The sequence below is a fragment of the Quercus robur genome, chromosome 6 (genome assembly GCF_932294415.1).
Source record: "Quercus robur chromosome 6, dhQueRobu3.1, whole genome shotgun sequence".
NCBI classification, from domain to species: domain Eukaryota; kingdom Viridiplantae; phylum Streptophyta; class Magnoliopsida; order Fagales; family Fagaceae; genus Quercus; species Quercus robur.
In genome coordinates this window covers 26,116,985-26,144,220 of record NC_065539.1, presented here as the reverse complement: position 1 = coordinate 26,144,220, position 27,236 = coordinate 26,116,985, and the positions used below count along the sequence as shown (strand labels likewise).

Below are 27,236 nucleotides of genomic sequence, written 5' to 3'. Positions count from 1 at the left end.
AAGGGTGGGCTGAAAAAAAAAGCAAAGCCCACCATCAAGCAAGGCCCGGCCTCGAATAGGGCAAGCCATAAAGGAAAGGGAAACCAGAAAATGGTCAAGAACGGACGGCAGACTGTGCAGACCAACCACGGCAGACGCATGAGCAGTAGACAGATTTTGGACATACATGGAAGAGAGGCATGCGCAAGGCCTAGACCTCACCAGCCTATTCCCAGCCAATACAGGACACAGTGAGGTCATGGGTCAGAGGTAATAGGGTATGGTTTGGCAGTGGAGAGAGAGGAAGACCTATTTTGAGGTTCCTGCTAGGGCTCTTTTGGGAGAAGTGTCCTGCTGGGATGACATACCACCCAAACGGGCAAAACTGAGCTGGAACCACTAGGTACACGCCATGAGGGATAGGGAGAAAGAAAGCACCCACACTGTAACAGGAAAGGGTGTCACGGTAGACAAACAAACAAAATAGCTTTCTTTTGTCTAGCAATGGGGAATGACACACAGTCGGACCAGTGGTGGTCGGCAGGTTCACCCAGACCAGACAAATGTGGTTAATGGCTAAAATAGTAAAATCTGGTCACGGCAGGCACTATAAAGAGGCCCTTGCCATGTACAGGAACAAGAAGAACGATAAGCACCACGGTATTGAAAACTTGAAAGTCAGGAAATAGAAACAAGGATTAAGAAAGAAAAAGATAAGAAAAAGGGGAATATTAGAAAAAGGAAAGTAAAAGATAGAGAGTTAGAATGGCAGGCATGCACTAATAGGTTGATTCCCTCTCTCCCTCTCAAAATCTTGCTCTCTGCCGGAAACGAAAGGCGCTTCTGTGTACCAACCATTCAGGTCCACTTCCCTCAAAGTGATTAATTTCCACGGCAGGATCTCCTTGAGAGATTATACACTTTGAGAAGAGGTGTTCTTCCCTCTCTGGTTTTGGTCCTGCGGATCAAACTTGATCTAATTTATTTACTCTCTCAATCAACTCACATACTACCCACTTGTTCCCCTTTACTTTTCTTATAAAATGATTGTTGCTAAAACTGTGATTATCTTTTTCTTTAAGTAAGGTTTATTTGTTCACCTTAAGTAAGATCTTAAAGTATTTGATTTTATTATTATTATCATATCTGCCTGCCGCAACTCATTTTTCTTAATTCTGCCTGCTGTAAGCGTGCTCCTGGCAGACGAGGCATTGTTTGTGCACAAGCCGAACCAAGTTGAGTTGCAGTTGGACTGGTCTCAATTCCTATACACAGAACACTCGAGCCCAATACTGCAGGAGATAGCCCAGGCCACTTTAACCAAAAAAGGCCCACTACAATGAGTAGGTAATAAAACTTATAGATGATAGTTTTAAACTCATTTTAAAAGGAATACTCTTTGGCCTAATCAGATCTATGATTTTCCCTTTCAAAATCACAAACCAAACACAAATTTCAAATCTATGATTTTCATTTTTCCCTTTCAGAAATCATAAACACAAACACAAACACAAACTCACATGATTAAGGCGAATTGAACCCAGAAAAAAAGAAAAAAAAATGGAGAACGAGGTGGAGTGAGGCTGTGTCACGCGTGTGGCCATAGGCGAGGCGTGGCGTGACTGCGTCAGTGAGGGCGTGTGCGTGAGGCAGTGACTGAGAGTGAGTGAGGGTTGTGAGGCCATATGCTGAGGGAGTGTCAGAGTAAAGGTGAGGAGGCGAGGGAGGCGTGACTGAGGGAGTGTGGGAGTGAGGGTGAGGGAGTGTGGGAGTAAGGGAGTGTTGAAGTGACTGGTTGACTGCATGAGCTGAAACGAGGGACTGAGCTGAAGGAGAGGGAGTGTCAGAGTGAGGGTGAGGACTAAGGGAGGGAGGCGTGATTTCTGAGTTGCTGCTGAAGAAATGAGGGAATAGGGTTAGATTATAGGTATATATATATATATATATATATATATATAGAGAAAGAGAGAGAGAGAGAGAGAGAAAGGGTATTTTTGTAATTTCAAGGTACCAGGTTTTTATCCCGGCTGGGTTTATGGTTGGGTCACAGATTTTTTATAAAACCCGAACCCGCTTCGATTTTTTTTTAAAAAAAAACCCATACCTGACCCTATTCCTAATAGGGCCCATTAGGGTCGGGCCGGGCTGAGTACTCGCGGGTTAGGCAAAAATTGCCATCCCTAGTTGTTTCACAATTTCATGCAATCCTACTATTTAACCATCGAATCCCTCACAGAATTTAATTTATTTTAATCTCATCCCAAAAGCCTTTTTTTTTTTTTTTGGGTATACTAATATATGCCCTTAGAGCATATATTGGTAAACCATTTTTGGAAACTTTTTTATAAAAAAAATGAAAAAGTGATTAATTGTTTTAACAGCTTTTTCAATTTTCGATAAAATTTTTCTAAAATATATGATTAATGTATGCCTTAAGGGCATAGGTTAACCAAACTTTTTTTTTTTAATCATTTTAAAATATGAACTGCCTGATTGTCTGAGGATTTTGAAAAGTATGCTTGGCCACTAATCTTAAAAATTTGGTACCGGCAGAGAACTGAGGACATGTTTGGTCAAACTTCACTTGCTAATAAGTAAAGTAGTCGAAGGGATTTCAGTACATCACAATTTTTTATTTATTTTCACCCTGAACGTGTATTGTATTGTATTGTATTGTATTTGTATGAACGGAGTGTAGAGTAAGTTTAACATCACATCAATTTTCACAACTTTACCATGTGGTGACACATGAACCCACAATTTTATTTATATCACTTACAACTCGTTACATCACAAAGTTGTGGTAAAATTGTAAAAATTAATGTGGTGCTAAACTTACTGAGTGTGAGAGTGATGCAGAATGAATTTCCAGTATATAATTGATTGGGTAGGTACTAGGTAGGTCTTGGTTGAGTTTTATGACAAAAAGCACTAACTGAGTTTGGTAAAAGATTGTACAGCCTACCTACCACTGCCACCTTCAGCTTCGGAGTAGATCTAGTGCAAATTAACTTGATCCCTCCATCCAGTACATATTACATACCCCAGCCCCAGGTGGAGGTGGAGATGGAGGTGAGGCCAGGCAAGTTGGGACAGAATCAACAGCTTTGCTACAAAAGGTAATTGACATCTCTTAAATGTTGAGAAAAAACTTACTCTGGTAGATTGAGATCAGGTGCAATATCCTAAGTATTGCACATAATGCAATTACTTTTAATGGTTGAGATTAATAGTTGTAACAAATAACTTTCAATCTCAACCATTGATTAAAAAAAGTAAAGAAAAACTTTATGAGAAGTAAAAAGTAAAAGTAATTGCACCCGGTATAATACCCTAGGTATTGCACCCAGTGTAATACCCTATATCCTAATCCAACTATGTTATATGATCTTTTCATATGTATGTTCCATTTTAGTGCAGAGGCGACTTGGAAATAAAGTGAGAAGCCACTTTGGTGGACACCTGAACAACTCCATTCCAAAGCCTGATAAAATAATGCACGGGCACCGGCCCGGCCCAGCCCGGCCCCCTCAACGCATTTTGCATAAGCCGAAAAAGAACTCCATCTCTACTTCTCCTTAAAAATAAAACCAGCTAATACTACTAAACTAGAAAAACTCTTGGCTATTCGAACCCAATTCCCATATGCCTTCATGGAAAAGATTAATTTTTTTAATTATATTAAGGTATACATTATGTTACATTATTTAAAATCCCATTCCATACCAAAAACAAAAGAAAAAGAAACAGAGAATGAAATTCACTATATGGGGCCCAAGCCTGTCAAAGACACCATATAATTCCAAGCCCAAAATAACTGTGGACATTGCATTACACCGCACAAGATACTTTTTCCTTCCCGATCCAAGGATGATAAGGCACCACAGCCAGCCCAAACATGTTGAGCAATGATCACCTACTTCTATAACGGCTAACCTTAACAAACTAGTGTGCACACGCAAGCGCAGACACAGATACAGACACAGACACACAGAGAGTAGGAAGGAGAAAAGAAACAGCTTTCATGTAAAGGAAGAAGTATCACTATACATATGCTGAATAAAGTTCTAATCAGAAATATAGCTTATTGTCCAGTCCATTTTGATTGCTCAGACTGAACTAAGATCAAACAAAGAGAAATTTCTGAAGTAGGGTAAAATCTTCAGTATCTTTAGCGTTTTCCTCCTCCCAATAATTCTGCGGTTGAACACAACTTACAAGAAGGAATCAAGATAACCGTATGTATGCTTTTTGTTATACTGTAGCAAACTTGCATAAGTTCGATCCCAGATTCCTATATACATGGATTCATCATCTGGGCTCAAGGATACCCCAGAGATCTCTCCGAAGAAATCAATCTCTTGGCGCTTTTGGTAATCTGACTTTGTACTATACACATGAACAAAATCTGCAGGTTCAGCCACCACCATGAACTGACCATCTGATGAGAAGCGAATTGATCGGGCGGCACCCAAGTTACCCTTGAGAATTGCAATTGGTGATGATAGTTTTCTTATGTCCCATACTCGACAAGTCTTATCCTGATTCCCAGTGGCAAAGCTGCGTCCATCAGGGTGCCATGCAGAAGCAAAAGAGTAATCTAGATGACCAGCCACTGTAGCAACAGTCTGGAAATATCAAACAGTAATTCAATCTTGTCAGTCAAATATTCATTTCTTGCTCTAATGCACTTGCAATTTGCTAGGTAAATGACCTGGTTTTTCTCCAACCCAGTTTGAAGAAAAGTCCCTTCAATCTGCTGTGTAGTGCTTCAATTAACCATCCACGTGTATTTTTAAGCACATAAATAATAAGTCATGTGGCTTGTTTTGATGACTTAATGACTCATGATTTAAATACATCAAAATACTGTCATTTGAAGCAGCATATAATGGTTGGAGGAAAAATCTAAAATTGCGAGTCACACCACTATCACTACTAAGGTACTACTAAAAGGTAAACCAAGGTGCCACTGTTCAACTCAGTTGAAATTTGACATTGTAGGAAAGCTAAAAATTGATAACTTGATCACATCAACGACCCAAAAAATATATATCCTTTTTTTTTTGGTGGGGGTGGTGGGGTGGGGGGAAGGAATGGAAAAACTGTAGTAAGCCACCAATGAGCTTTAGCCCAAATGACAATTCCTCTTACAAATTTGGATAGAGGGTGAGGTCATGAGTTTATAACCAATGGGTGCCTACATAACTTCCCAATTTATTTTAAAAAAATAAAGCATAGCGTGCCATTGGGCAAAAAAAGAGAAGAAAATTTTAATTATTGCAATTGAAATCATCCATTTCACCCATCTTCTCAAAAACAATGTCCTTGTAATTGAGAAATGCAAAAGAAAACACAATCCATTATCATGAGTAGAACTTTCTTTACCTTTCCACTTTGTGAATCAACAAGCAAGCCATCTGTGTGATCTCCAACAACAGTGATAATCCTATGGTCTGGACTCATTGATGTATGCTGCATCAGAACCAGTTAGTCATAAGAAAATTATTCATGCTAGAATCATGCTGGGTATGCATCAGAGGACCCATTTAGTCAAAGAAAACCATTATGCTAGGGTCATAGTGACCACATATATCTTAACGCATTGGAAGAAGCATGACACAATGTGGTGGACAAGATCCTATTCACAAGCTTTGTTAGGTATTTATAAAGTTTTCCTTTTGCATTGACAGCACCGGTGCATATGTTCACCACCAAATCAATGAATTAAAATAAGGTTAAAAGGGGAAGATACAATAGGGTTCCTAGTTGAAAGCTTGATTTCCAGATATCAGTGACATAACACACTTCGCCTCATACCCTATGTAATCACTGAGTCAGCATTTTAGATAATAGTTGGACATAGGAAGTGAAATGATAAAAGATTAATATTTATCAGGAAAAAATAATTAAAGAAAATCTACAATTTCATCTTAAAAGCTTAAGGCTTCGTTTGGGAGATTATAACGGAATGGAACGGAATGATCATAAGGGAATGGAAATGAAATAAATGGAATGTATTTAAGCAAGGGAAATGAATGGAAAAGAATGGAATTAAGTAACTTTGATTAGATGTTTTAAAATAAAGACATGGAAAGAAATGAAAATGAATGGAATGTAAGTAATCTTGTTTGGAAGTAACAAAGAAGGAATGGAACAAAATCATTTTATGGCAATATTACAATTAGACCCCCATTTTAAAATAAAGGGTTAAATATATAGGAGTATTTTGGGAGTTTTTAGTAAAAAAATTCATTAAATCTAATTTCATTCTCTCACATTCCTCCCAATTTTGGGGGGAACGAAAATTTATAGTTTTAAGGGAATAGAGAGGAATAAGTGTTCTTTCCTAACCATTTCATTCCCTCCTACTTAAACTTCCAAACAAGGGAATGGACTTTCCGTTCTCTCCATTAAAACTCCCAAACAAAGGAAAGGAAAAATATTCTAAAATTATTCTTTTAATTCCTATCCATTCCATTCCATTTCTTCTTCCCAAACGAGGACTAAAAGACTCACATTAACTGGCCAAGGGAAACGGAAGTGATTCATAAGCTGAAATTTCTCCATGTCATATTCTCTTATACCACAATCATTATTGGACGCCATGAAATGAATACCACCCCTGCAAAAGAATTTCTAGGTCAAACTAGGTCTCATGAAGAACAGAACAACAGCTTAACAGTTCTATTTTTCAAAATCATTATAATACCTCAAGCTATCATATATTTCAATAGCATTTGTGATGGCATTATCATCATACGTGGTCCGGGTACAGAAACTAACTCCTTGTTTATCCAATCGCTGCAGTAATGGACAAAAGACAATCTTCGTAAGATATATAAGCAAGCATAATAGCTCCAAAGCATGCTTATAATTCTTTTATGTACAATTTGATTAGAACATACATTTTAGGAAACAATGCAAATGGCAACAATCTCAATGGGAACAAGGGGATAGGGATATATATATATATAAATAAAAATCTTAAATCAGTCACCATGATCAACAAATCATCTCCCTACATCATTAATTGATTCCCATATCCTACTTCTAAACTCATGAGTAAAGGGTGATAATAAATCATTAAAGATGGCCTTAACAATAGGAATCAAAATGACTGAATAATTCCACACCTAGAATTAGTTGCTACAATCAAAATCCACCAAAAATTTGACAAGATTGGTAACAAACTCGTACTGTAAAACTATGATATGATCCAGCTTCCTACGTCATATGGCTCTAAAAAGCGTGGAGACCAAAATTAAGGCAATCATAGAATATTAATACTGCTGATGCAAAAAACAAAGCAAAAGACAGGAATGAGGACGTCCATGAAGAAACTTCCTGACGAAACCTAGTACTACAAACCATGTTGAGAAAGCAGAAATTTGTCTTCTATATTAAAAAATATGCCTAACCAAAAACAACTTCAAATGCACCTCAAGTACTGTCAAAGTAGGTCTATAATTATATTCAAAGGCGCTTGAACTTCTTTAAAAAACTAGGAAGCACCTGCACGGCTACAGACATGGGTACGGGTACGGATACGGTACGTTTAACACATAAATATTTGAAAAAGTAGAACGCGGGTACGGCGGGGATACATATATTGATTAATTATTAAATGTATTTTTATCTATATCGTCTATATATTGTTATGCATTTTTTTTTCATATAATGGTAAACATATATCAATTTAAGAGCAATAGTAGATAATAAAGTGAATACATATTAGTATTATTATTTAGTAATTAATAGAATAATATTTTTAGTTTTTTATTAATTGCTATTATAAAGCCAAGTGATATAAATTAATGAATTTAATATAGTGGTTTAAAAAGAAAATAGTAACAAAGGAGATTAGTTGGTAAAATTCAAATGTGGGTTCTTTTGTAAATAAATGAATATGTTAAGATATTTATAGTCATGAAGCTTCTAGGAAGCTCCACTCCCACCAACTACCCACATGCTCTCACTCCTCTTTTTCATTTCCACGCCTCATAAAAGTTCCTCTTTATCTCTCTAGAAGTTCCAGAGACACAAATGGTAGCACAGCTTCGTCCACCAAGAGGTACAAGACTTGAATTTGTGCTTTCTTCTTCGTATTCTTCTCTGTTTTTTTTTTTTTTTCCCCCTACAAATTATTTGGTTCTACTGTTCCAGATCTGAAAGTGCATGCCGGCCAAATCTTGTATTTCGGCTGGTATTGGCTGAAATTCACCGGAACAGGCGACACAACCAGAAACTTGCCGGAATCAGTTTGTTATTTTTTTATTTTCACGAGGCATGTCCTGGCCGTATCTGATTATTTAAAATAAATAAAAAGGGAAGAATACACATGCAGCCGTGTCGTCTCATACAATTTCATAATTGCTAATAACTGCAATTTCAATAAGAAAATAAGTTGACTATATTTCATTCTGTCCCAAGATGAAAGGGGATTTCTTTTTTAATATATAACAACTTATTAAAAAAGGAAGGCATAACTGATGTACAAGGTTTGTATTAAGAAACCCACCCAAAATAGAAATGAGAAGAAAAAAAATCGATATCTTAAATTGAGAACATCAATGAGCCCCAAAAGGAAACAAAAGGCCAAATCTTGGATGAGCAAATAACCAAGAGGAGCATGCTCAAAAGTATTTTGAATCTCCGAAGTAAAAATTCAACATCCTAAAAAGGTCAGCTAACATGCTCAATCCATATGCTCCACATCAGATACGAGAGGTGAAGAACTCAATTATGATAATCTTCTAGGCTTTGCATTGTTTTAATTAAGATCTATGACCGGCATGGACAGGACAACATTCCATCGTTACAGCCAATTGCAGCATACAAAGATTTATCTATTGTAGTGAAGTCCATTAGAAATTCACTACAGACAAGCTATAGCAATGCATAATCCATTAAAAATTCACAACCAAAAAACCTATAATGCCATCTCCAAGTAATATATGGGGGGAGCCTACAGATCGGCAGCCTTTAAAAGGTTTCACTAAGTCAAGGCCTACTAGGCAACTAAGTACACATAATTCTTCATCAATTTCCACACTTATATTAGTCACTCAAAATGGCCTCTTGCTTTGCATTTCATATCTACAACTCCAATAATAGGAAAATGGAGAGAGAGATTGGAATATAAATTCAGAATAGAAAAAACTATATAATTCTTACCCAACCACTGAAAGTAAACTACTATATTCAACTTTTTAGTCTCTATTAAATGAACCACACCTCATTTCTATCCCCTAAACTGGTTCCCTGTAGTCAATTTTTAAGTTTCATCTCTACTTCCACAAGAAAGCCAATCCAGAAATTGTGGGACTCTCCCTATGTGAGCAAGGTGACTAAACATCAAAATGTATATAGACAAACCTATATTAGTCATATTCAGGATTATTTCCTATATTAAAATTACTCTTTCCCTATACACAGTGAAACTGGTCATATTTCTATCACACTCTGACACCCCCCAAACCCCCACCATTTTTTTTTGAAAGGAAAATAAAAAGAGTTCAATAGAAGCGAATAATTTGATTTCCATCCACATGTAGCAAGTGGGAACTAGGATGAATGACAGGAAAATGTCAACAAACATGCAAATGCTTCATAAAGGAAAAGTCAAATTATTTTCCACTCTGAAACCACATACATAACCATTTCGTTGCCAGTGTAACCAACAAACAACTACTCATATCCACATGAATAGCTGACAACATTTGACTAACCTTACAAGTAAGCTCTCCTTGGAATCCACCTGCAACCAAGAAATTCTCCTTGACTGCCAGTGTGCTAATTTGAGTCTGCAAAAAACCTTCCAATAAACTTCCTGGGTGTTTCTACAAGACAAAATAACATAACTTCAGCCAATAAAACATATATATATAAAAGATTAATTTAAAAAAGAAATCATACATATATAGTAAGCAAGGATGAAGTATAGTAATCAATATGAATAGAACAGAAATTATAACCCAAAAAATCAAAAACCATAGCAATTAAGATATTGTGACATGAGTTTTGCTTTTTTTTCTTTTTCTATTGTTGTGGTCTAATATGATAAATTAACATAAGAAACTGTAATACCTCATTAGGTGCTATATGTCCTGAAAAATTGAGGATCTCTGTCAAATTGCCAGTTAATGATGACCAGTGCATAACTGAATAGTTTGATAGAAGATAGACGTCATGTTTTGAAGTGGCCCAAATCAGGTTCCTTAGCTGCATGCCAATTGCAAAAAAGGTTGTCAGCTAGGCCATAAAAGTGCTTCAAAAAAGAATATACTTCTCACATTTCCTAGCAGTTTACTTGAAAGGGAGACATGGTATTAGACACAGACAACAAGGACTTATAATTCGACTGAAAAGAAAATAACAACTTAAAAGAGTGATTATGCAGAGTCAAAAATTTCATATCTCTGTGTGTAAAGCAAGTAACAGTGTAAACTCCCAACAACACAAAAGTTCTAATTAACAAAAAGGAATCCTTCAAAGCAAACAAAACAAATGATAGCAAGTCAGCAATTGAAAAGTCCACAGACCTGAAAATGAAGGATTGTAGGCTTAACTAATCTTGTGTTGTGGAAAAATTCAAAGTAATTCCCACCCTTCTGCATTGGCTTGCACTCCTAATACAACAAATACAATTAGCATAATATTGCATAACAGCTTTAGATACCACACCCAACTCCCCCAAAAACATAGAAGTAAGAACTTCAGGGCAAGTAACAAACCTTATCCATGGATTCCCCAGATGAGGGGACATTCTCATAGTTCCTGTACTGTTCGAGTCTCGTCATTCTGTATTTCTCCCTCGTTATGCTCAGTCTATCCCATGGAATACCTTGGATATCCTTTCCCTTCCTGGCTTGGGCAGCTGAAGTATCAGTCACCCTGGTAAGCTGCCCATATTCAAAGATCAAAAAGTTCAGATCATTTCTATAGGGAAAGATATACAAAGGCAAAACACTACCAATGATAGCTAGCTAGCTATTAAGGGATAGAACATAGAAGGGGAACCAAGTGACCAACCATGTCATATTCATCAAGACCCAATTCTCCACCATCTCTACCATAGTTTTCGTCTTCAAATTCATTGTCGAAATCTTCCATTTCCTGGTCCTCCGCCATGTAATTGAACCCGACTGCCTCGTAGGACATGCTCTTTCTGCATTTATATGCACAACTTTAATCATTATCAATTAGGAATATAAAAAATCATAAAAAGGCCAAACAAAAAGAGACAGATTTGAGAACCCCCATAAATAAAATAAATTAGTAACAAATCTAAGGAATAAAATCTATGAACAAAAACAAATACCCAGAAAAGAAAAACAAATAATTTTTTCGGGGGAAAAAAAAGAAGAAGAAAAGAAATGGACTTCATGTTTGGACCATTATGAATATCAGTCAAATTTCTGGAAATCCAAGATTTTCCATTGGGGGAAAAGACATAATATTCATGAAAATTAAATATAAACAAAAACAAAGAGGCCAGCATACGCACATACATGCATGCATATATACACACAGTCAAACAATTACGAAGAATCTAAAATCACAACCAAAAAAAAAATAGAAAGAGAGAGATGGGGGCAACAGCAACTCTTCAAAACTGACCCCATAAACCAAAATTTCCACAACACCCCCCCCCCCCCCCCCCGCCAAACAAGTACTATTTAATTTAATTTTAATTTTTAAAGAAGATTGAGTAGAAATGAAGGTGAAGCGGGGCACATATATATAATTAGAAGAAAGGAACTTCCCAACACTTCTAAAGACAAAACACCGGAAACAAGTTTCAGCCTTTTCAATCAATTCATTCAGTCAACCTAGTTTTTTTTTTTTTCACAAAAAAAAAAAAAAAAAAAAAAAAAAAAAAAAAAAAGCCAATTCCCAGAAAACCCTAAAGAAGAAAAAGAAAAGCAGAGAGAGAGAGAGAGAGTAAATAATTAAAATAGAAGAGAAACTGAGACTAACCCGTCTTCTAGGTACGTAACTGTAAGAATGAAAGAGGTTGTTGTTAGTAAAATCAAACAATTTTGTTGTTGTGGCGGGGTAGGGTGTGAAAGAAGAAGAAGAAGAAGTATTGAGAATTGAGATGAGGAATGAGAGAAGGGAAGAGAAAAAGAGCATGAGCAGTAAAGTAATAATGATAATAATTAGAAGGGCTTTGGTTTTGATGGATTTGTCGGCAAAAAAATACTAAAACAAATACGTGTGTGAGTGTGTGTGTGTGGGGGGGAATGTAACTGATTTGATGGCAAAACGCACGCAACGCTTCCCTTTCTATAAACTATTATAAACTAAACTAAAGTTAAAAAACAAAAGGAATATGGACCAGCCAACGCCACTTCCTGCTGCACTGCATTCTACCTCTGCTACTTCTACTTCTTCTATTCTTCTGTGTTTTTTTTTTTTTACTCCCCACTCCCCGTCTCTTTCTTTGTATCGGAAGGACGTCGCCTTGGATTAGAATTGCTCATACTCAAACATATTCGGGTTTTAAATAAGCGCATTCATATCCGCTCTGCTCAAACATAACCATACTCTATTACTTATATAATTTGTTTTAATCAAATACCTTGTGTAAGGTTCTTTTTGGATACAACTTATTTTTACTGAAACTGAAAACTAAAAATACCGTAGCAAAATAAATTTTTAACGTGTGAATAGTATTGTGGGACCCATGAACAGTGCTTGAACATTGTATAAACAGTGCATTTTGTCTCATGCATAGTAAACACATGTGATGTTACTGTTCACGCACTAGAAAAAAAAAAAAAAAAAAAAAAAAAAAAAGCCAAAAAATGCAAACGTGTATCCAAACTCTCACTAAGTGTGCATTTGGATACAGTTTATTTTGCTGAAAACTGAAAACAATTAAAAAAAAAATTCTACTGTTTAGCACTGTTTATTGGCCTAAAATCACTGTTCATTAACGCACTGGTTAAAAAAAAATGCCTGAAACATAGACGTCCAAAACGTGCCACGAATCCAAACAAAGCTTAAATATAGTTTTCCAATTTGGTAACAAGGAAAAATATGACTTGTTTTTTATGCATTATTTTTCACTATTTTTTTAAAAAAAAAAATAAATAAATCTAGAAGATTATTTTTCAACTCATTGATTACTATCAAATATATATAAATAAATAAAATGAGATAATTTTTTTAAAAAAAATTATTTTTTTAGATATTAAATGACTATTTTTAAAAAAATATTAACATCAAAACAAATAGTGGAAAAAAATTCTTTAAACCACCCCCTTGTTTCAGACAATTACAATCAAGTACGAGGAATTTGAACTTTATTTGAAATATAGAAAATACCAATAAGGTCTCGTTTGGGAGGAGGAAATGGAATGAAATGAAAATGAATGAAAATAATAATTTTAAAATATTTTTCCTTTGTTTGGGAGTTTTAATGGAGGGAATGGAAAACTCATTCCCTTATTTGGGAGTTTAAGTGGGAATGAATGGAATGAGTAGGAGGGAACACTCATTTCTCTCTATTCCCTTAGGCTCCGCTTGGGAGGAGGGAATGAAATGGAATGGAAAAGAATAAAAAGAATAATTTTAAAATATTCTTCCTTTCTCTTGTTTGGGAGTTTTAATGGAGGGAATGGAAAGTCCATTCCCTTGTTTGGGAGTTTAAGTGAGAGGGAATGGAATAGGTAGGAGGAAACACCCATTCCTCTCTATTCCCTTAAAATCTCAAATTTTCATTCCCCCCGAAATTGGGAGGAATGAGAGGGAATGAAATTAGATTTAATAATTTTTTTTACTAAAACTCCCAAAATACCCCTATATATTCAACTATTTATTTTAAAATAGGGGTCTAATAGTAATATTTTTATAAAATAATTCCATTTCATTCTTTCCATGTTGCTCCCAAACAAGATTACTTACATTCCGTTTATTTTCATTCATTTCCATTCCTTTATTTTAAAACATCCAATCAAGGTTACTTAATTCCATTTCATTCCATTCTTTTCCATTCCTTTCCCTTACTTAAATACATTCCATTCCACTCCTTATGACCATCTCATTCCATTCCCTTATGAACTCCCAAGCGGATCCTTAAAATCTCAAATTTTCATTCCCCCCGAAATTGGGAGGAATAGAAGGGAATGGAATTAAATTTAATGATTTTTTTACTAAAACTCCCAAAATACCCCTATATATTTAACCTTTTATTTTAAAATAGGGGTCTAATAGTAATATTATCATAAAATGATTCCATTCCATTCCCTCCATGTTGCTCCCAAACAAAATTACTTACATTCCATTCATTTTCATTCATTTCCATTTCTTCATTTTAAAACATCCAATCAAGGTTACTTAATTCCATTCCATTCCATTCTTTTCCATTCCTTTCCCTTACTTAAATACATTCCATTCCATTCCATTCCTTTCCATTCTCTTTATGATCATTCCATTCCCTTATGAACTCTCAAACGGAACCTAAGTGTTAGTTGAGTTACAAAATTTAGATAAACCAATTTTCTTTCAAATTTGTATCTTAATTAAGAAGAAAAAAAGAAAATGAAAGAGGTGTTCACCTAAATCTTACTCTATGAGAACGTGGAACGCAGCCATGGCCAATATATGGAGAATATTTCTGATGTTTTTGGACATATATTAATATCCCTCTCGTGTGGTACATATGATGCCTTTTCTAGTAAACCGATTGAAACAGACAGATTGTATCATACATACGAGTTAGGAATAGGAAGGTCATAAGCTAAGGCAAAGGGGAGTTAAGTAAATGAAGGCCGAGAGAGAGAGTTTAGTTAGGTCTCTTTGTGTATTCACCCAAATGAATCCATCAAATTGGACTAAGACTGAATCACATGTTACATGTACGTGTCATTTTGAAAGGCCATAGAAAGAATTGTGTCTCAAGTTTGGTCCTCACAGCTAACAACTACCAGCAGCTACTACTTTTCTTTGGTCCATGCATATACATGGACCATTTTCTTTCTCTCGTTTACATGCACTCTACGTGTTTGATGTTTCAACTCTCAACTTCACTCTTCCATCACTATTCATCGCCCATTGAGGAATAGGTCAACTCGATCTATATATATATATATGTAATATGTGGATGGTGTAAGAGTCTTGAATTTCTTTTTTTTTTTTTTTTTTGGTTGAGAAACGACTCTCGAATTTCAATATTCTTATTTGCTTGCATAACTTACTTTACATTCATTAAATAAAAATGAAGTCTACATAATTTGTAAAGTGCAAGTTTGCTTTTTCCCTCTTTCAGTTCATATTTATTTTTTATTTTTTAAGCTGTCAAGATTATTTGGTCACCAACTAATTTACAAGCTAGATGCGTGTTCTCAAAATAAAAAAATACATTACAAGATAGCTAGATCACCTTTTTCTACGTTACAATGGAATAAAATAATAATAATAATATCTTGCTTATTGACAATTTCTAGAATTAACCAAGATAGTAGTACGTAGTACTGTAGTAGATATGGTAGTTCGACATCAAACCATAACTATATTAATTTTACGTACCAACTAAGTTACAAGCTTGTTGTTTAGCAAAAAAAAGTTACAAGCTTGTTTAATCACTTTTTCTACGTTACCATTGAATAAAACTGTAGGGGTGGTAAGCTCAGGAATGCACATCTACATATATATTGGGTTAGGGGCCCAATCCAAGGACATGAATAGTACGAGGACATTTAAACACCTTCCTAAGAACCCATGTTGGTTAGTAAAGAGGTGAGATCTAACCATAACCATCTAAGAAGGCTGTCCGAGGAGGAATACTTCCTCGGCAGGGTAAAGCCAAGGTCAGAAGGTGTAGTCTGACACTAGGGGCAACGATCCGAACGACTCCACTAATGTGGATAAGTATTCAGAAGGAACAAGATAGAAGGAGGCCATGAAATATCTCAAGGGAAAGCAACTACCACCGTATTAAATGCTCTGCAGCTAATTTTCTCGCTACATTAATGTGGAGAAGACCCTTAAACAGTGCTACATTGGCTGCTCCAACGCACAGAAGGACTGAGAGGGTGTCCGATGGGACAAGCATTCAAATAGTGGTTTGGATGATCAACAAGTGGAGGGCCAAGATCGTCTAAAGAGAACTATATAATGGAAGAAACCCTCCATGAAGAAGGGATCGATAAATAAGAGAAAAACACAGTAGCAATCAAGAATTGAAAATTTGTAATCAAACTTGAGAAATATATATATGAGTTGATCTCCTCGGACTTTGACGAGGACAATTTTCTTTAGTTCAAATAAGTCTATCTTCCTTTTCTTGTCATCTGAATCCATTTGGTTTGTTGTCCAACTCATTAAAACCCAATTTTCCAACTCACTCTCTACAAATTTATTGTATTGGGCTTTTTGGGCCTAAGTTCATCCATCACTTGGGCTAGGAACTCAAATTGTGACCTTACAAAAACAATTATGATATCTTGCTCATTTGACAATTTCTAGTCTTTTACCAAGATACGAGACAACACTTCTTCATTCTTGACACCTTTTTTTTTTGGACAACATTCTTGACACTCTTTTAACTGAGGTAGCTTGACATCAAATCATAAATATTTAATTTTACTCTTTTATTTTATTGATACTTTAGAGCATTATCCATCTATCATGGTTCAAAGTTGATGAACAATCATTTGACGATTCCATTGATTATCACCCAATATGTCTGCTCATTCTGTGATTTATATTGGGCGAAAACACTACTTTGGTCCTTACACATGTTGGGGTTATAGTCAATTTGGTCCCTACATTTTGATAGCTGTCAATTTGGTCCCAATTATTTTCTTCTTGCAATCATTTTGGTCCCTACCGTTAAGTCACTAATGGAAAATGCTTATATGGCAAACAGTTTGTATTGTTGGCATGCTTAATATTAAAAAAATTATATAAGATGCTAACTTGTTTAAATTTCATGGCCACATCAGCACTGAGATGGTAAAAAAGCCACATCATCTTTTAAAAATAATTTTCTCTTATTTACCAATTTTTTCTTTTAGCTTTCTGACAATTTCTTTAAAATTTCATTTTATTTTCTAACATTCCTCACTGTTCTTCTCCAAACCCAGATAAGGCCTCCGTCTCTCTCAATCTCCTCCTCCTCACCTAACCATCGGTTAATAGCATTAATATAGTTTACATTATTCCTCACCACCATCACAACTTCTCACAGATCGACCAGAAATCGCGACCCTCTGTGGGTGGCGACTGGAATATGAGCTGAGCATGGAAGTCACACAGATCACACAGTGGCATTAGTGATGATAGGATTCACAAGGTGGTCTTATTAGATCAGCATAAAATTGTGACCCACTTAGGTTTTGTGCTTTGAGAGGAGTAGGATAGGATCTACTAGGGTATTAGAACCCAGATCTTTAAATTTTTTGGGCAAGTGGGGGATGTGACAATGGTAGGACCAGAGTAACCAACAAAAGAGTGAAGTGGGGGTTGAGCAATTTATGGTAATGGGGTTGGATAGGATAGGATCTACTAGGGTATTAGAACCCAGATCTTTAAATTTTTTGGGCAAGTGGGGGATGTGACAATGGTAGGACCAGAGTAACCAACAAAAGAGTGAAGTGGGGGTTGAGCAATTTATGGTAATGGGGTTGGCCTTGTTGGCAAAGGAGCTACAAAGCTTGGACTCCATGAAAGATAGCTTCTTGTGCTCATGGGTTTTTTCTCTTTTGGACTATTGGCTAACGCATTGAAATTTTTTAGCTCAAAAAGTCCAAGCTTTCTCATGGACTCTAAAGTGATCAGACACCAAACTCACATTTTTATAAGATAAAGAAGAGAAATTTGGAGTTGGGTTCACTGAGTAATTTGACTTGGTACGTTGGAGAAACTTTTGTAGAGGTTTGATTGCTTTCTCAACCAAATTATCTCTGTACGAAGAAGAGTATGAGTGCAAGCAATTAATGAGAGAGATGGTAGCCTTATCTGGGTTTGGAGAAGAACAGTGAAAAATGTGAGAAAATAAAATAAAATTTTAAAGAAATTGTGAGAAAACTAAAAGAAAAAATAAAGAAAAGAAAAAAAATTGGTAAAAAAAATTATTTTAAAAAGATGATGTGGCTTTTTTTGCCATCTCAGTGCTGATATGGCTATAAAATTTAAACAAGTTAGCATCTTATTTAATTTTTTTAATATTAAGCATGCTAACAATGCAAACTGTTTGCCATGTAGACATTTTTCATTAGTGACTTAACGATAAGGACCAATTGATTACAAGTTGAAAATAACAGGGGCAAATTGACTGCTATCAAAATGTAGGGACCAAATTAACTATGACTCCAAAATGTAAAGACCAAAATAGTATTTTTGCCTTTATATCGTCAACATAAACTTTTTCCTCGACCTATTAGCATTTACTGGACTCACTATTATATATTTAAATATGACTTTAAAAAAAATTAATATTACTTAAAATTTATTATCTTATTTCAGATGCAAAATTATTAATTAATCACGTAAAAAAATTTTGAGAAATTTCATAGACACAAAAAATTTGACAAAAATTTTCACACCTATTGATGTGGCAAATTGATAGTGGTAAGTAAAAATGTGATGTTAATGATGGACCTAAATAAGAACTAATAAAAGTTTATCAACTCAACTATTGTAAAAAATGTTGTGACATTTTTTTGTGAATTGTTTTTTATTTATTTATTTAATAAATCCTACATTCGCAACATTTTCACAACAAATTCTAAGTGTTAAGTTGTTACTGGTTCTTTTTTGAACCCATCCTTGAAATTACTTTTTTGCCCACCAATAACGACTTGTCACTTAAGATTTGTTGTGAAAAATAATGTAGATGTAACATTTCTTTCTCTCTCTCTCTTTTCTTGTTTTTCATTTGATAAAAAATATTATTTTATTTATGGGCTAATATTTGAGATTAATTAATACTATCACAATGAAATAAATGACTCTATTAATTAAAATTTGGAGGCCTTTTTCTATTTAGGGGTCAGAGGTGATTGCCTCATTTGCCTATAACATAGAGCTGACTATAATGACAGTAGCTAGATAGAGGTGGCAGATGATGTGAACTTACCCAAATCCTTGAGGAGCCAACAACACCAAAAGAGTTCAGATGTGGTATATGCAAGGGCACAATATTCAACTCCAGTGCTAGAGTGGGCCATAATAGATTGTTTTTTGTTTTGCCAAGAGCTCAGAGATGTACCAATAAGGAAGTAATAACCAGTGGAGGATGGTAGATCAATGGGGTTTCTTGTCCAATCAGCATCAGAGTAAGCTCGAAGAACAAGAAGAAACTGAGCATAGAAGTGCAAACCATGAAAGAGAGTACCCTTAAGGTATGAAAGTATGAACAAGATAACATTATAGTGAGTCGAGCATGGAGCAGCCATAAACTAGCTTACTTGGTGAACAACAAAAGAGATATTTGGATAAGTAATAATGAGATAAACTAAGTTGCCAACCAATTTTCTGTAAATTGTGGGATCAAATAGTGGTTCTTCACTGAAAAAAGTCAAACACACATTAAGTTCAACTGGAGTATCCATAATCCTGCTATCAGTGAGTCTAGCTTAAGGCAAAAGATTAGAGTTGTACTTAAATTGAGTAAGACAAAACTCATCATTGGAGGGAGTGATTTCAAGACCCAAGAAGTATCTAAGATGGCCAAGATCTTTCATTTCAAATCGATTGAGAAATAACTTGAGTTTTTGAATGTCATTGAGGTCATTGCAATGATGATCATGTCATCCATATACAAGAGAAGCAATATAGTGCCTTTGTTAGTGCGACAAAAAAATAAGACAAAATCATAGGAATTAGTGGAATAACCCACGTGAGATACTGTAGAGCTAAACTTAGCAAACCAAGCTTGTGAGGCTTGCTTAAGTCCGTAAAGGGCATGACAAAGATGACAGACTTTGTCTGGTGAATGAAAGAAACTAAGAGAAGGTTGCATATTCTTCACTCAAATCCCCATTGAGGAAGGCATTTTTGACATACATATGGAACATTTTCCACTTACGAGAGGCTGCTATAGCCAAAAGAGTATGAATATATGAAAGTTAAGCAACCAAAGCAAATTTCTCTTCATAATCAATCTCAAACTCCTGTGTAAAACTTTTTTTTCTACAAAATGAGCTTTGTTGGGTTTAATGGATCCATCAGAGCAAGTCTTGATCTTGTAGAACCACAAACTAAGAGAAGGTTGCATATTCTTCACTCAAATCCCCATTGAGGAAGGCATTTTTGACATACATATGGAACATTTTCCACTTATGAGAGGCTGCTATAGCCAAAAGAGTATGAATATATGAAAGTCAAGCAAACGAAGCAAATTTCTCTTCATAATCAATCTCAAACTCTTGTGCAAAACCTTTTTTCTACAAAACAAGATTTGTTGGGTTTAATGGATCCATCAGAGCAAGTCTTGATCTTGTAGAATCACTTACAATCAACCACAAACTTCTAGGAGGGAGATTAACCAAATCTCACATATGGTTTTTGGATAGTGCATTAAATTCCTCTTCATTGCATCATGCCAAAAAGTCAACGGTATAACAATTGGAGTGGTCTAGGTTATCTAGTTTGATTTAGTCCAAATCTATGGATCTGTTGACATGGCACCCTGATGACATGTCAACTAATTTGGCAATTAAGGGTTAACATGGCGATGCTGATGTGGGTGATGAAGTGTCATTGCTATGGCGATGCAAGAAGCTAACAAGTAGGAATGATGTTAGTAAGAGAGTAATTGGTGCAATAGAGTGCATAAAGCATGTGGCCGATAGGGAGATTCTTCTAGCAATGTGTGAGGGCACATCAGGTGCTTAATGATTGATTTTTGCGTGGTTGAGTAGATTGAGGGGAGATTTACCTTTTGGTAGCAAAAGTGCAATGATTGGAGCACCTTAGATGGCATTGGCAATGAAGGAAATGGTTCTATGGTGTTTGGGACTCCTTGTTGTGGTGGATGTAGGTTTGAATCCTAAAGATGGTGGCTAGGAAATGCTGGAGGTTCAACGATAGTGGTTGCAGCAGCAACGACAAAAGCAATGTCGAAGAGAAGTAACACGAAAGAAGATAGATTAGTAGAAATACCAAAGGTCAGAGCAATGGCTCTAATACCATGCTAGAAAGGCAAAATAGTTGTATTGTATTTCACTATAATAAATTGTACATAGGTGAATTTATATAGGAGGCACAAGAATGTACTACAAGAAATATAAAAGTGTTGTACAAGTATGTGTAGTACAAGTAAACAATGATGAAATTTTTGGATTTTTTAAAGAATTAAAGTTATATATATAATCATGTCATTTAACGTATGTTATTATTTATTATTAGGTATCCCCATATATACTCATGTCATTTCATAATTAGTTGCCTATGTCTAAATTATTTTATTACCAGACCTAGGTCAAAGGGTACTCTCGGGATTTTATAGTGTAATTAAGAGTTAAAATCATTTCTCTAACTAGAAAAATGTGTTAAGAAGTTGTTTTAAGTTAGGAGTCTTGTGGTTGAACTGGTTGGCATCTTAACATTTTCAATGGAGGCTGTTGGATATTTTTATAAAAAAACATCATATTTATTTTAATACTCATTTATGTGAATTGAGGAAATTAATTATCCCTTAATGTCCGATAGTCGATACGTTGATTGCTAAATTTTGAAAATTCAAATATAATTCAAAATATGAATAGCTATTGTCAATGGTTTTAATTAGGAAATCTCTGAAAATTAATGTGAATTTTAATACCATATATTGCCAACTTTTAGTATACTTTCCTTTATAAACTTTTGCTTTAAAATGTTTCTTTTAATATATTTAATAGTAACTTTGTAGACGGAAAGTATCAAAAAAATTATACAACTATACATCTATATAATTTACTGTTGATGATTTATAGCATTACAACTTGCTTTCCATTCTTGGTTGTAATTATTGTGTATAGTCAAAATTTCAAAGGAGAATATTAATTGATATCTAAAAGTTAGCCACGTTATGGATTACTATTTTGTTTCCAATAGCATTATGACACCAAAAGACAAACTTGATTTTGGCTATTAACTTGCCTCAACCTATATACATTGACAAAAAAAACTTTTGACTGGTTTATATATATATGTAAAGAAACCTTTCGATCATATATTGATTTGAACAACTTTATGATTATTTAAAGTTAGCAAACATTTTTATTCTCTGGCTAAGGACAAGCTACATGTCCGGCTCTATATATATGGAAGAAATAAAAGTTTCTAAGACACATTATTTTTTAATTACAAAAGTTACAAACTTTCAAAAACAATTTTTATTATTATTCTAAACACTTACCATCTACTACTTCCTACTATTCACAAAATATATCTTTTACTAAATTTTCTGGGAAAAGAAAGTACTATAGAAAGCTTATATCCTACAAGTAGTGTAGGCTTGCAAGGATAATCAGCAAATGTGGTTGGGCTATTGTATCTTGGGGACAGCGTGCAGAAATTATTTGTCTAACTACATCGGATATACCGTAGACAGCACGATTTGTCTCAAGATAATGACTTCGTCCACGCCTCATCTTCGCCACCTCTTTTGGTAAAATCATATTGTGTAATTTCCAAGGAAAAATCAGGTAATATCTCTCCTTTATTTCCAACAATTTGAGACAAATCATTATGGAGAACACGAAATCATCCTTGGAAAATGGTAATGTTATGTCTAATTACTCTGGAGCGGGTGATCTTAATAAGCCATTCTGTGGCGTCAACTTTAAAAGGTGGAGACAAAAAACTTTATTTTATCTTACTATCTTGTGGCTTATGTGTTAACTGAGAAAAAACCAAAGAAAAAGAAATCTGAACAATTAACTAAAGAAGAACTTTCTCAACATGAAAAAGATGTTAAGAAAAGGGATAAGGATCATCTTGACTGTAGAAATTATTTACTTAATTGTCTCTCTGATGATTTGTATGATTATTATGATCAAGCTTACAAATCAGCCAAAAGATATGGAAGGCATTAAATCAAAAATATGATACAGAGGAAGCTAGATCCAAGAAATATGCATGTAGCCGATTTTTTGGGTTTCAGATGGTTGAAGGCAAGTCCATGGTGGAACAATTCTATGAACTCCAAATGATTTCACAAGATGTTCGATCTGAAGGCATTCGAGCAGATTAACAAATGCAAGCTTTAGCCATCATTAACAAGCTACCTGAGTCTTGGAAGGAGTTTGCCAAAGTCCTAAGACACAAGCAAAAGGAACTCTCTATTGAATCCCTTATCACCCGTTTAAGAGTGGAGGAAGAGGCAAGGAACCAAGACAAAGTTGTGGAACTCCATGGAGCAAATGGTCCTAAGGTAAATTTTATCTCTTCAAATGAAAACATGCCAAAAGCCAATGCAAAAAATAATGACTATGTAAGGCCTAAGAAAAGGAACTTCAAACGTAGACCAAATGGAAATCAGTCTCAACATAAGACCCACTCTGATCAAAGAAAGAACCAAGCACACCATCCTAAGCGTGCTCCAAATAATGGCAACCACACTAAAAATAGCAACTATGCATGTTTTGTATGTGGAAAGCCTAGACATTCGGCTAGAAATTGTCGTTTTCGAAAATATGGGCCTATGGCGCAAGCCAATGTCATTGAAGAGCCTCTTGTGGCTATGGTTACCGAGATTAATATTCTTGAAGGCTTAGGAGGGTGGTGGATTAATTATGGGGCAACCAGACATGTTTGTTATGATAAAACTTGGTTCAAAACCTACACCATCTTGGATGAGAAAAAGAAAATTATGCTTGGTGATTCTCATACCATTGAAGTTGTAGGTATTGGAGAGGTGCTTCTCAAATTTACTTCTGGGAGAGAAGTCACTCTCAAAGATGTCTTTCATGTTCCTGACATTAGAAAGAATTTAGTTTCTATTTTTTTTGTTGAATAAGGCTGGTTTCAAATTAGTCTTTAAGGCTAATCAATATGTACTCTCTAAAAAGGGCATGTTTGTTGGCAAAGGCTATGCTTGTGATGGCATGTTTAAACTTAGTGTTGAGATGAATGGAAATTCAAGTTTTACTTATTTTGTTTCTTGTGTGAATGTTTGGCATGGTAGATTGTCATATTAATAATAAATATATGAAAAATATGAGTGGTTTAGGTTTAATTCCTAAACTTGAAAAATGTGAAATTTGTAGCATGACTAAAATTGCTAGAAAGCCTCATAAATCAGTTGAAAGAAATACTCGATTACTAGAACTTATCCATAATGATATTTGTGAATTTGAAGGACATTTGACACGTGGAGGTAATCGGTATTTTATAACCTTTATAGGTAATTTTTCAAAATATTCATATGTCTATCTTATGAAAAACAAAAGTGATACTTTTGAAAAATTATCAATTTTCTTAAAATAAGTTGAGAATACTTTTGATAAAAAGGTTAAAAGGTTTAGAACCGATAGAGGAAAAGAATATGATACTCTTGGTCTTAATAATTATATTCAATCTCTTGGTGTTGTTCATGAGACTACTGCCCCTTATTCTCCATCTTCAAATGGAGTAACTGAATGTAAAAATAAGACTCTTATAAATTTAACTAATGCTATGCTTGTTAGTTATGGGGCTCCTAAATGTTTTTGGGATGAAGCTGTTTTAACTGCAAATTTTGTTTTGAATAGAGTACCTCATAAAAAGACTTTTTTAACTCCTTTTGAATTATGGAAAAAATATAAACCAAATCTGAATTTTTTCAAAGTTTAGGGTTACTTGGCATATGTAAGGCTACGTAACCCTAAAAGACCTAAACTTAGGGTAAAGGCTTCTACATGTGTATTTCTGGGTTATTCTTTATATAGTACAACTTATAGATTTTTTGATATTGATAATAATACAATAATTGAATCTAGAGATGCAATTTTTCATGAAAATAAATTTCCATTTAAATATAAAAATAGTGGGGGTTTTGAACAACAAGAGAAATTTGAATGTTCAACATCTAAGTCAAAAGATGTTAATGCATATGAGATAGAACCTAGGAGGAGTAAAAGACCTAGAATTGAAAAGGTTTTTGGTCTTGAATATTATGTGTATAATTTACAAGGTGACGCTTCTTCTTTAGAAGAAGCTTTATCTTCTCCTGATTTAGATTTTTGGAAAGAAGCCATCAATGATGAGATGGATTCTATTATTTCTAATAATACTTGGAAACTTATAGATTACCTCCAAGTCTTAAAACAATTGGATGTAAATGGGTACTTAGAAGAAAATTAAAACCTGATGGATCTACTGAAAAATTCAAAGCAAGGCTTGTAGTTAAAGGTTTTAAACAAAAAGAAGATATTGATTTTTTCAATACTTTTTCTCTTGTTACTAAAGTTATATCTATTAGACTTTTGATTACTATAGCAGCTATTCATAATTTGACGATACATCAAATGGATGTAAAGACGGCATTTCTAAATGGAGATTTAGAAGAAGAAATATACATGGACCAACCAGAAGGTTTTACAATGCGAGGTAATGAGCACAAGGTATGTAAATTATTAAAATCTTTATATGGTTTAAAACAAGCACCTAGACAGTGGCATGAGAAATTTGATCAATTTTTTATTTCTAATGGTTTTAAAAAACAAATGAAAGTGACAAATGTATATATTATAAAACTTTTGATGATGCTTATGTTATAATTTGTTTATATGTTGATGATGTTCTAATTTTTTGTCCTAATATGAATATTATAACTGCTGTCAGAATGCTTCTTAAAAATAACTTTGATATGAAAGATTTAGGAGAAGCTAATGTGATTCTTGGCATGAAAATTTCTAGAACTTCAAATGGCATATTTGTAGATCAAAATGAATATGCTAGTATTATTGGAAGTCTTAGATATGCTACTGATTGTACTAGACCTGATATTGCTTATGCCGTAGGAGTTCTAGCAAGATTACTAGCAAACCTAATTTTGAGCATTGGAATGCCATGACTCAATTAATGAGATATTTAAAAAGAACTGCGCACTATGGTTTGCTATATCAAAGATATCCTGCTGTTCTTGAAAGATATAGTTATGCTAGTTGGAACACCTTATAAGGTGATTCTTTGTCTACCATTGGCTATGTATTTACAATAGGTGGTGGAGCAATAAGTTGGAAATCTAAAAACCAACAGATTATTGCTAAATCCACCATGGAGGCAAAACTAATTGCCTTATCTTCAGCTAGTGAAGAAGCGGGTTGGTTACGAGATTTATTATCTGAAATTTCCATGTGGGAGAAACCTATTTCACCTGTCTTAATTCATTGTGATAGTACTGCCACTATTGGTAGAGTGCACAATAAATACCATAATGGTAAATCCAGATCTATTAGAAGAAAACACAGGACTTGAGATCATACATAAACAATGGTACCATAAATGTTGATTATATTAGTACAAATGATAATATTGCGGATCCATTAACTAAAGCTCTAGCTAAAGAAAAGATCTGGATAGCATCGAGGGGGATGGGACTTAAGCCCAAAGAAGAATAACTATCTATAAGGATGCCCTACCTAGGAATTGGAGATCCCAAGAACTAGGTTCAAAGGGAAAAACTAATCATAGAATAGTTTAAATAACATGCACTAAATATATGTGAGTTTTAATACTTATGTCCCTCCCTATGGTGTACGTGCATGTATCTTGTAACGTTATATAGGATGAGTTTTTTATTTATTAAAAAAAAAAAAAAAAACTCTTAATGTGGACTGTAGCTCTTATGAGTGGGATGTTAGAGTTACAAGAACATCCTTGATAGCCACACCTAAGTGAGCATGGAAGTGAGGCCGCTTCCTTTGAGAATGGGGCTAGTTCTCTAAATAGCTCATGGATGCTAGGATTAAGCACAAGGCCGTAATGTGTTGGCTTAGAAGCTCGTTGTGGAGTATTGGAATATTATGTGTGTGATGTAATGTTTTGTTTCCATACAAAAAGTTATAGTTCAAGACTTTGCTCACTATTAACTTTGGAACAATGTTGCTAAAACACTAAATGAGGGTTCAAGCCATTGGCACTTCAATTATGCATAATGTTCTACTTAACCTAGAATTTTTTTTTTCCTATATATATATATTTATTTATTTACCTATTTATTTTAAAAAAAAATAAGTGGGGGATTGTTGGATATTTTTATTAAAAAAATATCATATTTATTTTAATACTCATTTATGTGAATTAAGGAAATCAATTATCCCTTAATGTCACATACG

At 34.6% G+C, this 27,236-nt stretch overlaps 1 protein-coding gene across 2 annotated transcripts; it reads right to left on the bottom strand.

Moving 5' to 3' along the window:
- Positions 1 to 3,977: 3,977 nt before the first annotated feature.
- On the bottom strand, positions 3,978 to 12,151 carry LOC126733393 (uncharacterized WD repeat-containing protein C2A9.03-like). 2 transcript variants are annotated; one of them, XM_050436694.1, is made up of 10 exons: positions 11,962 to 12,151; positions 11,014 to 11,167; positions 10,716 to 10,883; positions 10,524 to 10,610; positions 10,069 to 10,203; positions 9,711 to 9,821; positions 6,692 to 6,783; positions 6,499 to 6,604; positions 5,368 to 5,454; positions 3,978 to 4,607 (listed from the first exon to the last, which is right to left on the bottom strand). In XM_050436694.1, the coding sequence occupies exons 2-10, from the start codon at positions 11,140 to 11,142 to the stop codon at positions 4,194 to 4,196; spliced, it is 1,329 nt and encodes a 442-aa protein (XP_050292651.1). In that variant the 5' UTR covers positions 11,143 to 11,167; positions 11,962 to 12,151; the 3' UTR covers positions 3,978 to 4,193. The 2 variants fall into 2 exon arrangements, with proteins under 2 accessions (XP_050292651.1, XP_050292650.1); XM_050436693.1 differs by having other exon boundaries at positions 11,014 to 11,149; positions 11,962 to 12,149.
- Between the last annotated feature and the right edge of the window lie 15,085 nt (positions 12,152 to 27,236).

Coding starts and splice junctions, on each gene's coding strand:
- LOC126733393 (XM_050436694.1), bottom strand. CDS start 11,142: ATGTCCTACGAGGCAGTCGGGTTCAATTACATGGCGGAGGACCAGGAA. Junction 9,822..10,068: donor GACATATAGCACCTAATGAG/GTATTACAGTTT, acceptor TTTGTCTTGTAG/AAACACCCAGGAAGTTTATT. Junction 6,784..9,710: donor AAGGAGAGCTTACTTGTAAG/GTTAGTCAAATG, acceptor CCATTACTGCAG/CGATTGGATAAACAAGGAGT.